The sequence below is a fragment of the Amborella trichopoda genome, chromosome 2 (assembly GCF_054954075.1).
Source record: "Amborella trichopoda isolate Santa Cruz 75 chromosome 2, AtrichopodaSantaCruz75HAP2 v2.0, whole genome shotgun sequence".
NCBI lineage: Eukaryota > Viridiplantae > Streptophyta > Magnoliopsida > Amborellales > Amborellaceae > Amborella > Amborella trichopoda.
In genome coordinates this window covers 60,726,563-60,742,841 of record NC_142337.1, presented here as the reverse complement: position 1 = coordinate 60,742,841, position 16,279 = coordinate 60,726,563, and the positions used below count along the sequence as shown (strand labels likewise).

The window sequence follows — 16,279 nt, the reverse complement described above, 5'->3', positions numbered from 1 at the left end:
TTTATCAATATAAAACAATAACCAATTTCATACACAATACATGATACATGAAGTAGGAGACCACCCAACCACCACAAACCCAAAACCCAACAACTACCCAAGTGCAGTAACTCAACTGTGCAATTCAAGAATGAATTGTGTTGTAAAATCAGTGAAGATGGTGGCATAGAAAAAAGCAATAAAACCATATGCACATACAAACCCACCAAAGGAATTCCAAAACCTTCACCTCCAATTCATATTACCTGCCAAGTTATCTAAAGAATCAGATCACCTGCCAAATAATATGGTCAATAAAATTGCTTTCTCCTCCTCACAACTGATCCATCAACAAAAAGGTCAGTGCTGCAGCCAAAACCGCCACCAAGAGGCTTCCCTTCATAACCGACCCACTGGATGGAATCACAGTTGGAAGCGAGCACTCTTCACCATTAAAGAAAAACTTGGTCGGAAAACCATCACCTCTAACCACATTGATCCCTGGAGTGTTCTTCTTCGTAAAAGAAATTACAGTTTGTTGCTTCCCTGGATTTGGTGGATTGGTATTCGAATCCTCGGCTATCAAATAATTTAAACCAGGCTTGCCTTGCATGAATATAGTGTTGTTGAGGCCCGTTACACCAGCCGACCCGTTAAACGAATAAACACCTTCAAAACCATTAACAGCCTTATCAAGCTCAACAGCTACAAACCAGTCCTCAAAACTAGTTGCATCCCAATTGAAAAGGGTTATTCTAGCGCTCCAACCCTTGTTATAATCTGAAAGGACATGCCAATTGATGCTAACCCCACAATTATCACCACAAGGAAGTGGGTTCGGTACATGGAAATGCTTGAGATCAGCCCAAGCTAAGGCAGAACGGGTCCTGTTTTCAAAGGGCACAAGAAGAGCCTCAGAAGGTAGAAACAGAGCAGGAGCCGATGCATTACAAGCCTGGCCTGCCGGAGAAGGACAACCACAAGCACAAGTTTTGCAAGGAATAACCGATTCGTTATAAAAGGAAGAAAAAGAAACACAACAACGAGGAGGTGTAGCTTTCGAGTTAGTTATGTTGCACACTACTCTCCAACTAGCAATGGCTGAAGTAAAAGAGCGAAGCCCACTTGTGTCAGGGAAAAGGGTAGGGTCCACTCTAACTGGATGCCCACATTTGTAGTCAGGGTTCAGAATTCCACTGATTTTCCAGTTTTGAGGGGGATAAAGCATGGTTCTGTTGAGATCAGGGGGCATTTTATAGACTTGGAGTTGGAAAGCAGCCTTTGATTTGCTTGGGTCCATGTGCGGCGGCAAGAGAGTCCCATTTCTACAACAAAAGGGTATCAAACCAATGTTGGTATCGTTCGTTTTATCTAATGGGAGGTCCACTATAGTCGGGGTTCTTTGGCAGTTCATAACTTTTGTGAAATCTAAGCCTTGGAAGAAAGCTCCTTGTTCTCCAAAAATGCAATCTGATGAGTCTTCAATTAATGTGTAGGCCCCTCGCATGGTTTGGATGAATTCACCTCTCATCCAATCCCAAGTGAGGTTCCAATGGTCGAGGCGACCAAGAGGGTTTTCATTAGAGATCACTACTTGGGCCAAGTAATTTGATTGGTAGGATTGAAGGACGTCAAAATCAATGGTGAGATCGCCATCTTGGCGAGGTGAGAACTTGGTGGCCTGGGTGATGTTGGGTTTGGCATTCTGGTCCTTGGCGCAACAGATGTACATCAAGTTATCTGCAGAGGAAAGCAAGAAGCGGGTTACTTAGTATGAGAAGGAATTCGATCAATTGATCCAATTCTGCCTTCCTATTAAGAGAACAACACAGGGGAAGAGAACTATAAAAAAGTAAGAAGTGGAAGAAACTATAAGCAACTGTAAGAAGAGAGGAGAAAATTAGTTGTCAAATGTGAAACAGAAACACTGAAACTGTAAGAAGTGGGATGCAACACAGAATATGTAAGAAGTGGGGTAAAACATCAGCGAAAGAGTCATGCTTTTACAATACATCAGCATCTATGGAGAGATGAGAACTGTTATATTTGAGGAAATTAATTCTTAATAATTAAATGCAATGGAAGCGCCAGAATTAATGAAATGAATCGACTCCAATTAATAGTAAAATTGAGTCTGATCCTACTGATTTGAAGTCAAAGCGAGCAGTGCTAAAAGAGCATAAAATTTTGTCTTCAAATAAGAATGACAATAAACAGAAAGAGAGATCTTCAAAAGCATTCCTTTCCTTCATTTTCAGCAAAAGGAACCATTTGTTAGACATATCATCTAGAAATCACAGTTTTAGGGATTACAGGTAGCACCTAGATCCAAATTTTATCATAAATCTGACAATAACTAAACAGATTTTATCATAAATCTGACAAAACCTAAACCACCACAGAAGCATAATCTAGAGAGAGAGAGAGATTGCTAGTGCAACCCTTCAAAACCCAAACCACAAAAAGGAAACTTGATTCCTTTAAAACCAATTTCAACCAATCCAATCCAACCAACCAAGAAAAATCGCAAAACTCCCAAAACAATTAGACTCCGCTTAAAAAATGAAGCAAGAGAAAATTTGGAGAGAGAGAGAAACTGTAAAAGAACTTACTTTGAACAGTGGGTTTTTGGCAATTGTAACCTTCATTAGCAAGGCTAATATTGGAGGGCATGGGAAAAGCAGGAGGAGCAACCCCAAACTCAGTTCCCGTCAAGGTAACCTTCACCTCAATCTGGTTCACATCACCAGCCGTATCAATGGCGTTTTTCAAATCAGTTTGGGGAAATCCATTAATGAAAGTTCCATTCCCAACTTCTGCTGGAAAATCTGCCCCATCTGATAACACAGCTTGAGAAGCAGAGACGAGGATTTCCTTGTGCTTAAACCCTATAAACATTTGCCATGATTTTAGGTCATCTTCACCTGTGTTGATCAATGTTGCAGTTGCAGAGAAGGCATAGGGTTGAGCAGAAGGGTCAGAGAGGAAGGGATAGATCCTTGTAATGGAGTCTACTGAATAAGAGAGGAAGATCCCATTGCACTGGTTAATGGAGGGAGATGGGGCTGAGACAGTCTGTGAAATTGAGCTCTGAAACTGCAAGATTAGGGTTACAGAAGCGAGAAGAAGAAGGTGGACATGAAACCCCATATCTTAAAGTTTGTGGGGTTTCTGGTTTCTGAGTTTTTGCGAGCTCTGGGTTCAGAAACAAACAATGAAAACCCTAATAAGTAAGAACCCTAGAAACCAGAAAAAGAAAAGGAAGAGAGAAACCGGGATGCACCAAAAAGGCGAAAGCTTTGAGACACAAACTCGAAAACCAGAATTGAGAAAATGATTTATCGGGGTCTCAAACTTGAGAACCCAAATAAAAAAAGGAAAAAGTGACTGATTCAAAATTAAAAATTCAGCAGGGGCAGATAGAGAAAGAGAGACGCAGTAAGAAAGATAAGAGAGTGAGAGGGGGGGGGAACCGGGGACGTAGTAAAAGGGCGTCGTCTTTAGAGAGAGAAAGTGGGAGTCTAGAGAGAGGGGAGAGAGTAATGGGAAGAGGACGTCTTGAGAGAGAGAGAGAGAGAGAGTAATACGTAGGCAGTAGTAGTGAGAGAGTAGGGGGGTAAAAGGCTTTGTCCCAAGTAGATAAAACACAAATGCACAAAGCAAAAGGAGCGTGTGCGTCTGCGTCTCCGCGTACAGCACACACAGCCTACTAGAAGCTGTCAGCCGGCGGAGCTACGAAATAAAAATAAATAAATAAATGTAGAGAGTAGAGAGAGTCGTTTGAGGAGCGTCAAATAAATAATTAAAATAACTTACCCAAAAATAATAATAATTAAAATAGAAAACAGAGAGAGAGAGTCGTTGGTGAGAACGAACATACATACAAAGACGAGGTCATAGAGTCGCACGAGCCACACTTTTCTTTCTCTCTCTCTCTCTCTCTCTCTACACACCAAACAAATTGTTGGTGGAAGTGCGTCGACAAAACAGCGAAAGAGGAAAGAGATTAAGGTCCTTTCTCATGTTTTCTCTTAATTAACTCTCATTAATCAGGGTTAAGAACATTAAGGAGAACACTTTGGCAATGTCTGGTGGGACCCACCATTGATCTCTCCCCATTCGTTTGCCCCCAATTACGGAGGAAGAACTTTTATTTATTAAAAAATCACAACAATAATTGATTTATTTGAAATTGAAATTTCTGAGAAATGACCCTTTCATTTTTCCCCCAAATCACATGTCCATCACCGTAAACGGTACGGTCTACTAAATATAAAAATATTTACATAAAGTTGTAACCTTAAAAATCTATTATAAAATGTTGTTTTGATATTGGAAAACCATGTAATTGATCATCTCGACATCTTCGACATGTATGGATATGAACAAAAAATAAAATAAAAATTTTGAATCACAAAATAGTGTATCTTGCAACATACTATCTAGAGATTTTCCACGGTTTATTTTTAAGATTTTCATGTGTTCAGTTTAAAGTTAAAACTCGTGGGGTAGAATATTTACCCACATATCCGTGTCAAATTGTTCGATTAGTGATCTAGATCGATCTAAATATTAAACGATAAATAAAATTAATTTAAATTAGAAATAAAGACTAGAGGGGATCTAAATCAAGTACATATCATCTGGAATTAATTCAGTCCCAATTGATTCCATCATTTGGATACACGAACCCAATGGGAAATCAAAGGGTTTTAAAACATCGAGTATAAGGTATCAACTCATATATGTACATGATAACGAGAAGATTAACTGGTGTCTGTTATTATGCTAAAAATACAGGATTGCATTTGATCCGTGGACAACAATTTTGAGATTCAACCTGACATAAATGAAAGAAATTCAAAAATTTGTTGTGAGACCATTTTGTATACAAAAAAATCACCATCACTTGTAGTGGGTAAGTAAATAAGGTCGTAGCTGTGTATTACAATTTACAAGTATCAAAAACAAAAAATTATTGAATATTAGCACGGTCAACAGCACATGTCTAAGGGGATTTGATGAATGTGAGCTTCTAGTACATCTGAATTTTTGCTTCGGGAAATTTATGGAGAAGTAGCCAAGTGATGAAGCATTTAATATCTCATTTATTTTTTTTAATTAATTTTCAAACCACTTGTATTTGATTGCAAAGACTTCGTCAAATGACAATAATAAGAAATTCGAATTTCGAATTTCGAGCCTCTCTTATCTCCTCTCTCTCTCTCTCTCTCTCTCTCTAAAGGCCCCCTCTCTTTTCAATACTGAGAACACCTGTTATTTTGATCCGAGCCTCTCTTCACATGATAACCAACGTTTAAAAAAACTCAGATCGCCCCTCCAAAAAACCCAGTCTAGATCGGTGACTCAGCCTAGTGAATCAACAAACAAAAAAATTGGAAAAAAAAATAAAAAAACTAATGTGGAACCACATAACCGGCCAATCCCAAAATGAACATGGAACCATCACAGATTTTCGATATTTAGGCAGAACAAGACCAACTCCAGCGATTCCCAATCGAAACCAAGTTCTAGTCTTCGTAGATTTTTAAAACCTTGCTAATACCAGACGGTTATCCTTCTTACTCCCTTGAGACTTAAGAGCAAAGCTTTTGCATTTCATTCTACTATAAATTTACAGAAAGCTTTCATTTTTTGTCGGATGAAGCCTAAAAACTTGTAAAGGACCATCTAGGTTTGAGCAATTAAATTCTTTGAAGAGACAAAAATTCCAGGTGCTGCAAATCGATTCTAGGGAGAAAAAAAGGTTGAAGTTATAGCATTACACCAATAATACAAGTGTTAGAGAGAGCTCGGATCAAGTTAACCCTTGTGTACAGTGTTTAGAGAGAGAGAGAGAGCTCATTTTTCGTGAAGGCTATAGAGGAAAGTGTTCCTCCAATAATTATTGCGATATGGGATAGTTTTTCATGGACTTCTTAAAATTATTTAAAAAGAGCTATGTTAGGCTACTCCTCCATTGTTTATTCCTTTAATTCACTCAAAACTTTAGATTTTTAAATACTTGTTACCTTGCTCATCAATATGATAACGTTTTACACGAAGGTATTCTAAGTAAAAATTTACGGTAGGAATAAAAATATTTATCAACTAGTATGAAGAATGATGGCATTACCTAATATCGCCACAAGGTATACCCCTTTAGTTAAACCCACTCAGTTTCATCCCTTCAACTTGCTCGACATTTTTTGTACCCCTTACTTAAACCAACTCAGTTTCATGGAGGATCCCTTCAACTTACTCAACATTCTTCCTACTTTTGTTACCCTCTCCTCTTAATACAAATATAGAGTTCAATGATGCAAACTCCCTCCCACCAACTCGTCACCCTTGTTATCGTAACTGCTTATCTATCACAGTTTAAAATTTCAAAGTACAGATTCTTCTTTCTTTTTGTCTTCCAACTAAGATGATATTTATATATAAAAATACTAAACATAAGGGAGACATTGGCCATCCAAGCCTGAGCCACAAATCAAATATATAGAAAGTGGTTCTCTTCCGTATGCTCCTCCCCAGTAGCACAAGAAAGCAATGAGTTCCATCCCTAACATCTATCTACCTATTTATATATCTTAATACATAATAATAAAAATGCATGCCATGCCCCCTCATCTCTCAACTGTATATGGATATTTTATGACACCAATTACCAAGAGCCATCTATTCATCATATGAACACTTACTTTAGGTCATGAGAGAGGGAGGGCATGGATGTTTCTATCTCATCACGTAACGTACCCAAGGGGCATCATGGTGCGTCGGTCTCTCTCTTGCTCTCTCATAAAGCATCGTCGTCGTCAAGAATGGTAGAGAGCAGCAGCTCACGCACAAACTCACATCTGCGAGCCTTCTCTTGTTGCTCCTCGTCTGGCAGAGCAGCCTCCACACTAACACATGCCACCAATGAAGAAACTATGAATAAATATGATAAGATTCCCAAACTGTAAAAGGAACACTTTGAATACCGGGACAAAAAGCAAAGGAAAGAGTAAACCCAAATTGTAAGTCCAAAATACAACAAAAATGAACAAAGAAATCCAGTACTCAGACAAGTGAACATCATCTAAGTGAACATCTTAATGATGCACAGCCGAGTGTATGAGCTATATTGCCTCAAAATTCAAGTTTACAATGGAAGGTTTCCATTAAAACCAGCATTTAAAAATATCTACGTCAGATCGGAATTACTGGATCGAACTTGGGTTGATCGACTTATATACAACTCTGTTGTACCTCTTTATATACCAAAATAAAAAACTGGAAGTTTTCCGCCAATTTGAGACCCAATCAGCCATTCTTCAAATATCCTCTAGTTTTTCATTTGATTTCTCCAAAAATTGTCCATTCTGTATTTCTCTCATTGATCCACAATATCCTAACAAAAATTTTCAGATCAAACCCCAAAATCTCAGAAGTCAAAAGGCTCGAAAATTGGGGATTTTCCCTTTTTCCATTACCTGATCCACCATTTTTTATCTTATCATTGCTCTAGAAGATCCTTATCAAAACTTTCAAGATCAAAACCCATCACTACAATAATCAAAAGCTCAAAATATGGGAAGTTTTTCCCCCTTTTCAGTTCTGATCCAGCAAAATTTATAACCCTCATTTTTCATCTATTTTTTCTCGAAATTGGATGAATATGAACATCTCTCAACATTATCCCCATTAAAAATTTCCAGGTTTCCCCATTTTCAGTTCTGATCCAGCAAAACTTATGACCCTCATTTTTCATCTATTTTTTCTCGAAAGTGGATGAATACGATCATCTCTCATCTACATGATCCCCATTAAAAATTTCAGGATCAAAACCCCTAATTACAAGATCAGATAAAACGATCGCATATCATTTCAACTTTAAACTTTAAAAATGATTGTAAAAACATATTTGTCAGTCTTTAAATGATTTACACTCTGTTTACTATATTTAAATAGATTTACATCGGTATTTCTTGACTTGAAAAAAAAATGACTGAATCAACAACGATTTTCAGTTTATATCTGTTTCTTCTTATTTTTCTCTTTGATTTTTCAACCAGATCACCCGGAAATGGGTGATCCAGTTTGGAACTACCGATACTGATCAGGCTGATCTATAGGCTCCAACTAAACCCAACTGGAAGAATTTCTAGCTTCTACAAGATATCTATGCATTATAAAAGAGAGAAGAAATCCAAGAATCTACACTGCCTAACTTTTCAATATGCAAAAATTGCAAGTCAAATATGCCAGGAATAGCGGAAAACTACTATAAAATCTTCCAAAGAGAACACCTATAGAAAACTAGCCCATACCCATTACTAAAAAATGAAAGGGAAAATTACAAATAACCCCCCAAGACTAAACTTTCTATGCAAGTTACCCCCAGCCAAACTTTGTTTCACACTCTTTTCTCAAAAAATACACTTTTCTAGCAAATACCCCCCAGTCAAAAAGTTTATTTTTTTTAGACGAAAATGCCCTTCCCGTACACGAAATAGTTTGGCTGGATTTGACGTGGACTGTCAGACCTAAGTAGCAATTGCTAGACCGCACCATCGAATTGCCGGACCCCTGCATTTATGTCGGACCGAACTTTAAATTGTTGGACCCCTTGTTGCAAATGCCGGAGCGCCTCTCTAATCGCCGGACACCTTTTTGTTCCATTGACTTGTACTACCAGACCGCCACTATTATTTACCGAACTGACAGTACACTACCGGACTGCCCTGCTCCTAAGAATACACCGGACCACCTTTTTGTGGGAAAGAGGAGAGAGAGGCTTGGGTAAAAGAAAGGGAGGGTATTTTCTAGAAAAGTGTATTTTGGGGGAAAATGTGAGAAAAAAACTTTGGTTTGGGGTAACTTACATAAAGTGTCTAGTCTGGGGGGTTATTTGTAATTTTCCAAAAAGAAAAAGAAAAATTCTTAAGTGGCAACAACAACTGAGCTAGTCATACACTAAAACAGGCATATGCTACCAATCCAGACATAAAGCACATTATTATAGGTGCATAAAAATACAAATAAGCATGTGTGAATATCATCAAATAATTCATACAATGGTTGTCACCATAGGGAAAACACATTTGCTACAATCCAAGCAATACATATCTTGCGATGCCACCAAAGGCAAAGGACTACAATTGAAGGCTCATAACGCAATGTTTTGCACCCAAGTTCCAGCCTAAGAATGTTACCGTTTTGACATGCCAAATAGTCGATAAGGACATGTAGAGATGAGTAAAGCAAATACAGACTTCCAAAAGATCCAAAGCATACAAAAGTAAGATTCTAAACTGGCCATCTAGGATAGTAGTATTCAGGTTGTATAAGCTCAATCACTTCTCCATGGAAAACGCCATATTTAATTATCGACAAATGGACAAGGTCAAGTTTTATTTTCATTTGTAATCATCATAAGAAAAATAATAATTCAAGAATTTTTCAGTCACTCAAAAGCAAAATCATAAAAATGTCACAAATTAACCCCAAGTGACCCCAAAAGCAGCTATAGGAGCTCTACAACCATCAATACTAAGCTTGATAACACCATTGAGAAATGACAATGATGCAAATTGCATCCAAGATATTTATTTATTTATTTATTGTTGGGACTGAATTTTAGGGATATTCATATAGGGGTTAAAAAGGGATTTTTATTTTATTTAGGATGGATTTCCTAGAAATATCTACAGGAAACAGACCAATCATCACTGACCAATCTTTGTTTCACAACGAATATCGACAGGAAACAGAGGCACATGTCAATCAGAGCAGAAAACATCGCTCTGATTCAATGGAGCCGGTTTCTATGAGACCAAGCCCACATATGTAGAAATGCGGGCTCATTAATAAATCTATTTTTTTGATGGATTTTTGGACTTAATTTTTAAGGACATGTAACCTCTAACATGGAGATCATGAATATGAAAAAATAAATAAATTTTAAAAACTAGAAATAATAATTCTAGTAAGAAAACATTTGGACCGTTAGTTTCCATTGTTTTTAGATGGAACACCTACTTGCATCCATCTTTAAGATGGATGCTTTACACATTTTGGATCGCATTAGTAGTCATGCTGTCCAGCCCGCATGAAACAATTTTCCTTATCCAATTCCCTATGATCTCCTCCGCATCACAATCTCAAGATAAACACTACAAAAAATTACTGATCCAAAAAAGGTAGCAATCTTAAGCATGTGTAAATACATGGTATCTTGGTTATGGACGAACATCTAAATAATTCAAAAAATATATATTTATCATTTAACACCACACTAGCCTACGTAAGCTTATGGAGGATTTCTATATATTTCATAAGATGATTAAAATGCAGAAATATCATATTTCAACATACAAAACTCTAGTAAGGAAACAGGCTTGAGTTAAGACGGTAGAGGCTGGGTTTTCATAGCCCAACATCTCAAGTTCTATTTCTATGTTACCTTGTCCCAAAAAAAAAAATGCAAAACTCTATTAAAATCCAATGCTGCACACAATAAATAATTTCCAAAAAAATAAATCAACCTTTTGCATATCCAATGTGGGAATCAGCAAATACTATGGTACGGACAGCTGTTTAGGACAAATTCGAACTGGTATACTCATGAGGTGGGCCAGAAGGAACTCTATATTCTACTGAATAGTGTAATAGGAACTTCAGAACTACGAAATGTTGCAATAAGATGCATGTAAGGTTTTCCTATCAAACAACAATTATATGCACTGACCAAGAAAATGACAATGAGGGCCATTTTAAAGAATGACACCACAAAAATTGATTTTTATGAAACTAGGACAGTAAGTATGCCATGCTCCAACAAAAATGTCATATTTTCATCTATCATAGAATAAACGGCCTAGTAGTAAAGGCAATCGAAGAAAGTGTGTAGCATGGGATTCTCCTATCAATAACTGATGAATTTTATGAGGTCTCGACTTTTCAAAAAATAAGGACACTTGATATTTTATACCCAGCAAGAATACAAATCATGAATTCATACCTTGACTATGTACATATTTCAAGGCAATGGAAGAAAGTGTCTCGGATAGGATTCTACTATTAACAACTGATGCAGGACTCAAATATCCAAAACAATGAGGAAATTTGATAGTTGACATTCTATACTCGACTCATGATTTCATATCTTTTTTTTTCATGATTTCATTTCTTGACTATGCATGTATTTTTTTGGCTATGGGTTTATTTCAAAACCCACAATGTTTACCGAGTTCATAATATTATAATTTTTAAGATAAGTTGAAATCATGCCATTCGTAGACCTTTGTTATCGCCACTGAAAATATTTGGAGTGTGTTCACTTGAATGTGTGAATCTGAAGACTCTAGCGCGTAGACTCAAGACACCCATTTCAGCAATTATTATGAGAGCTTCCGGCCATAACTTACTTCCCAAGTTTCATCAAAAGATGAACATCTAATCTAACCCAAAAATCAAAGGCTCAATGTATGGGGCATCTTGGTATCATGTTACTAATGCAGTTTTCAGTTTCAGCTATCCTAAATTTAGGGGCTAGTACAGAACCCATCCATTAATTTAAAGAATAAAAGAATAAAAAAGACGTAAAAACCAATCAACGACTGAGATCATCGCGAAATAAATGCATAGTACAAAAAAATACCTTTCCACATTTTCCTCAGCACTGGTATTGGATGAACTTCCTTCAACCTGCACCTGAGGCTCCGATTTTGTTGTAGTGCATGACATTGGGAAATTGTAGATAAAAGATGACAACAAAGGATCAGCAGCTGTATTTGAAGGAGCAATCGTGCAGGTTGATCCCCCAAGAAGTGATTGTAGGTGCCCCTCATGCAGTTCTTTGCTTAGAAAGGAAAGTGTTGAATGTGATTGCATTGATCCTCTACGGAATCTTCTCCTACGCTGCATGTAATTTCAAATTAAGGACAATCAAGGTTTGCACAAGTCCAGAGTTCACTCTTGACCCAGTTCAGGCCTTATACTGTATTTCCCGCAGAAATAAATACATTTTCTCATCTTCATAAAAAACAAAAAATCCAGCGCAGGAGGTTACCCAGCAATATTGTACCTCACCTGCAGGGAAATATTGTAAGGCCAATGGCATGTTCCAAGGAGGGGGAGAAGAGGGTGTACACAGGGACAATGCGTGTGTGTGTATACAAAATCAATAACTTTTTACCTTGAGAACTCTAGGAAACACACCGTCTACAATTGCCAGAGCTCGTAATCTGAAGTAGTTCAAGAATGGCACAGAGGAAGTCTATGTTTGCCAGGTAGAGCTTGAAAAATTCAGGTGATGGCAAATAGAAGAAGGGTAGATGCTATTTTTAGTTAGACCAGAGTGGCAGATGCAATTGGCCATGTCCCAGCAGCAAGAAACTGTAAACTTGGGGACTGGATTTATTGGTGGTTGCAGGTATGGATATGGTGGGGGGGCGGGGGGGGGGGGAGGGAATCTGATATTTCCTTAGCCCATTATTTTTATATCCAAAGACATGCACAAGAGATGACACTGTAGGGAAACATTCAGTTTGGAGGGTGTAAGGCTTTGACAGAAATCACTGGAAATAGATAGTTTCTTCTTATTTAGATTCTTTCGAGAGGTCGTATGGAAATTCCAAAAAGACAAAACTTTCATCCAAAACACCAGAAGATGAGAATGTATATATATAGAGGAGAAGTGCTTGGAGCAGTACCGGAGTTGGGGGATTGGAGATTGATTCTCTCCAAGATGCTGTAGAAACTGTGAAGAAATATTAGGAAGATTAGATCCTAGTAGGCTTTAATGAGACAGCAAATAAGTACCAATATACTTCAAGTGGGTGGAAGACATGAATTTGGATATAAAGTCACAAAGTGGGGTCTGCGAGCGGCTGACTAGAAGTGCAAAAAGGAGGAGAGAGACGAGGGAAGTCTGGAGTGAGAACTCTCCATAGCTAGCCACAATAACAGGACAGCCTGGGTAAGAGCAAGGGTGTAGAGAAGATAAATGAGTTAAGCCAACTCAACTCCTTGAATTTTAAGAATATGAGTTGAACCCACTCAAAATCTTTTAATACCTATAAAAAGAACTGTAGTTTCCACTATGAGTGACAAATATTATCGTCACTAAGAAGGAAGATAAAACACTTTTTTTTTTTTTTTGATGAAGTAGGAAGATAAAAATACTTTAATCAAAGAGATCCCATCATTACCAAGTGAAAAATGACTCCAAATTTATACTTGGTTGCCATAATAAGTTTTATGAGAAGAATTATTGTCTTCAAGCTAGGCTGAATACAGTAGGTTTTGATGTTTTAAATCCTGATTCTATGAGATGATTGTAGAGCATGCACAGGCATGAAAGGAAGTTCTCAATTCTAATGTGTCAAGGCTGCGAGACAGTATGGTTTTACAATGGTATGAACCTAGATGTGTTGAAAAATTGAAATATATCCCAAAGTATGATGAATCTGGATGAGTTATTTACTTCTTAGAACCAAGATAAAAACAACCTCATGAGACATAAGAGAAGGTTGAATCCAAATCCATCAATCTCTGACTAACAGTAGCCCCAGATGTCCATCAATAAGTAAATAAATGAATAATGCAATGGAATGTGCTTTTTTTCGAACAATATTAAGATAATTTTTTGAACAATATAGGGTGTTAAAAATATATTCCAATAGAGAATTACAGGGGGAAAAAATCTCAAAATGCATTTTTTTTATAACATATCCTACTATCTTAGAATGCATTAAAACTTCAAAACTAATCTTTGCAAAAATGAAGGTGAGATTCTACTCTTTGCAATCACAAGTTCCTATCATCAGGAGCAGAACATGCAATATCAAGAATAAATACTAGAACAAAATTCAAAGTTATTAAAAGGATATCTTGAAGAAATTTCCATGGTGCATAGTTATGTGTCCAACCATTTCCATTCCTACCCTTGTCGCACAAACAGGGCAAACCTGTGTGACAAAATATGAACAAAAAATCAGAATATGGTTTACCAAATATATTTTCTCTAGCAGTGTAGACCAACAGAGCTACTGCATAAATCATATCATGCCTAATGGAAATGTTTATAAATAGGTCACGATGGTCTGCATTGCCTAGCACTTCTCACTTATAGATTGTTGTTGGCCCTAATTATTGGACTACAAAAACAACAAAAAAAGAACGTAAGACCTATGTAGCACATGCTCAAACATAACCTGGAAATTCCAAGCTCGCTTTTTTTCTTTTCCATTTTTTGAAAATATCGCTTTTTTTTCTTTTTTATAAGACTAGAACATGTTCATTGCACCCACGACTTTTTGCTCTTTTTTTTTGAGAAACAACCCACACGACTAATTTCACTGTGGTGTTCAATAAAACTAATTATTATGGACACAAAGATAAAAATAGAACCACAAATGCCTAAAAGAAGATAACTCCCCAAGGATTCAATGACTTCAGAGTATAACTTAATCAATCTTCTGGGATAATGTTTCCCTTGGAAAATAAAGCAAAATTTCTACCATCCAAGAACATTATTCCCATCTTCCACTATTCTATGGCCAGAAGTAATTTCCTAGCCCAACATTAAAAAAAATAGATGGGAACAGATACAGACCATAAAACCACATCTGAAATGAATACGAAAACATAAAACCCACAACATATAATCTGCACAGTAACTAAACAAGCTAGGTCATTCACACTTCAGAGTGATGCTCATGAAGAGCATTGACCACGTCTCCCTTGAATCTTAGTTTCCACGATCAATAACGGTAATAAGCACAAACATACTACTCCAGGAAACGACGACTTCAATCCTAGTAATAAATAAAACCGTGAAATTCAACGTAGATGGAATGAGTTCTCCTCGCTTTCTATGCAAAATCTCCCGCTAAAAGATGGTGCCCTCGGATGACTCGGAGGTTTACCCACTAGACAAACAAAAGCATGCAAAAAAGAAAAAAAAAAAAAAAAGAAGGAAAAGAGCCAGCCATAATCCAAGTATTGATGGAGAAAAAAGGAGATTGCTTTAGTTAATAGGTGCTATACTTAGTCGCTCTTTAGCTCCTTTTCCTCAGCTTTGTACGCTTTCTTAATTGAATAAGTTTAGTTTTCACACAAGTATGAAAAAAATAAATAATGCAATGGAAACAAAAGCAGTAATGCAAGGTAAAGATGACAGCTTTATGAAAGGCAGAAATAAAATAACACATCATAGAGAGAAAAGGGGAGAGAGCGAAAAAGGGATAGAGAGAGAGACAGCAGCGAGGCAGAGAAGGATAGAGAGAGGGAGGTGATGAAGACAGAGAGAGATGAGAATGAGAGCAAGGTGGAGAGAGAGAGATAGAGTTGGGAAAAGGTACCGCATTTCTGGCCTCCATAGAGTGCTTATCATCAATATGACAACACAAGCTCACTATGTCAAAAACCTCAGAGCAAAAAGGGCATGGGAATTCTGCTCTAACCTCATCTTCACCATCCGTGTCGTCAAAGCTTAGATGCAGATCTATCAAAAAGCAAGCATTTTTCCGCATCAAAATGAGAATACGTCAAACCCTAGACTCTGAAAATATCTATAAAAAGAGAAATAGAGAAAAATATAGAGATAGAGAGGGAAAAACATAGAGCAGATGTCACTTGCCAGAACGAGTTTGGATGGAGGTTTGATGGCGTTTGGATGCTGAGAATCGACCAGTCCATGAATCTGCCTCCATTTATCCCCCAAATTGACTCCAAAGCCAAAACCCTTTTTACAAATGCAAGGCGATCAACACCGCCTTATTATACAACAGAGAAAGCCCTAATTCCCTGGATTCTCTGCAATTTCACTGTGATCACCGCCTTTCAAACCAGGAAATCACAGAAGACTTATTCCCTCAATTCAAGAACGATCAGCGCCTGCAATTTCACCAAATGCCCTAAAACCCTAATCTCTGAAACTGTGGCTGCGCAATCACCTTCTCCGCCGTTTATAGCCCAAGAATCCCAAATTTTGGAGACTGGAAGAGCCAAAAAAACACCTATTTTTTGGGAAATAGGGCACAAAATTGAGGGCAAGAGCGAGAAAGTAAGGCCTTTCTCTCCTCTCTCTCTCTCTCTCTTCACCAGAAATTCTGACAATAATCACGTGTTATTTATTTTTTCATCTCATTTTCTTTCATTTCTGGGTATTATTTATACGCCATTTCCCTCATTTCGAACCGCCCTCGTACTGTCAATCAATATCGAGTTTGTACTCAATCCTGTAAATTACTAAAATACCCCTAATACTAGAGACTATAATATATACAAGTCTATTTGTCCAGGG

The 16,279-nt window shown here is 37.3% G+C and overlaps 2 protein-coding genes across 3 annotated transcripts; both read right to left on the bottom strand.

Annotated features, from left to right (window-relative positions):
• Nucleotides 1-3,825, bottom strand: LOC18445152 (COBRA-like protein 7). Its single transcript, XM_006855295.4, has 2 exons — nt 2,592-3,825; nt 1-1,719 (listed from the first exon to the last, which is right to left on the bottom strand). Exons 1-2 carry the CDS (start codon nt 3,127-3,129, stop codon nt 314-316), a joined length of 1,944 nt encoding a protein of 647 aa, XP_006855357.1. The 5' UTR covers nt 3,130-3,825; the 3' UTR covers nt 1-313.
• Nucleotides 3,826-6,386: 2,561 nt separating this feature from the next.
• LOC18445151 (protein DEHYDRATION-INDUCED 19 homolog 3) lies at nt 6,387-16,075 on the bottom strand. Of its 2 annotated transcripts, XM_006855294.4 has the most exons (5): nt 15,614-16,075; nt 15,336-15,478; nt 13,863-13,940; nt 11,630-11,895; nt 6,387-6,890 (listed from the first exon to the last, which is right to left on the bottom strand). In XM_006855294.4, the coding sequence occupies exons 1-5, from the start codon at nt 15,684-15,686 to the stop codon at nt 6,782-6,784; spliced, it is 669 nt and encodes a 222-aa protein (XP_006855356.2). In that variant the 5' UTR covers nt 15,687-16,075; the 3' UTR covers nt 6,387-6,781. The 2 variants fall into 2 exon arrangements, with proteins under 2 accessions (XP_006855356.2, XP_020529783.1); XM_020674124.2 differs by lacking the exon at nt 13,863-13,940 and having other exon boundaries at nt 11,630-11,889.
• Nucleotides 16,076-16,279: the final 204 nt, after the last annotated feature.

What these genes read in the sequence shown, in the direction of transcription:
- LOC18445152 (XM_006855295.4), bottom strand. Translation starts at nt 3,129, where the DNA reads ATGGGGTTTCATGTCCACCTTCTTCTTCTCGCTTCTGTAACCCTAATC. An exon ending in CCAAAAACCCACTGTTCAAA is followed by an intron (nt 1,720 to 2,591) that starts GTAAGTTCTTTT and finishes TTTCCTCTGCAG; the next exon opens with ATAACTTGATGTACATCTGT.
- LOC18445151 (XM_006855294.4), bottom strand. Translation starts at nt 15,686, where the DNA reads ATGGAGGCAGATTCATGGACTGGTCGATTCTCAGCATCCAAACGCCAT. An exon ending in CTCCATCCAAACTCGTTCTG is followed by an intron (nt 15,479 to 15,613) that starts GCAAGTGACATC and finishes GCTTTTTGATAG; the next exon opens with ATCTGCATCTAAGCTTTGAC. An exon ending in ACCATGGAAATTTCTTCAAG is followed by an intron (nt 11,896 to 13,862) that starts ATATCCTTTTAA and finishes ATTTGAAATTAC; the next exon opens with ATGCAGCGTAGGAGAAGATT.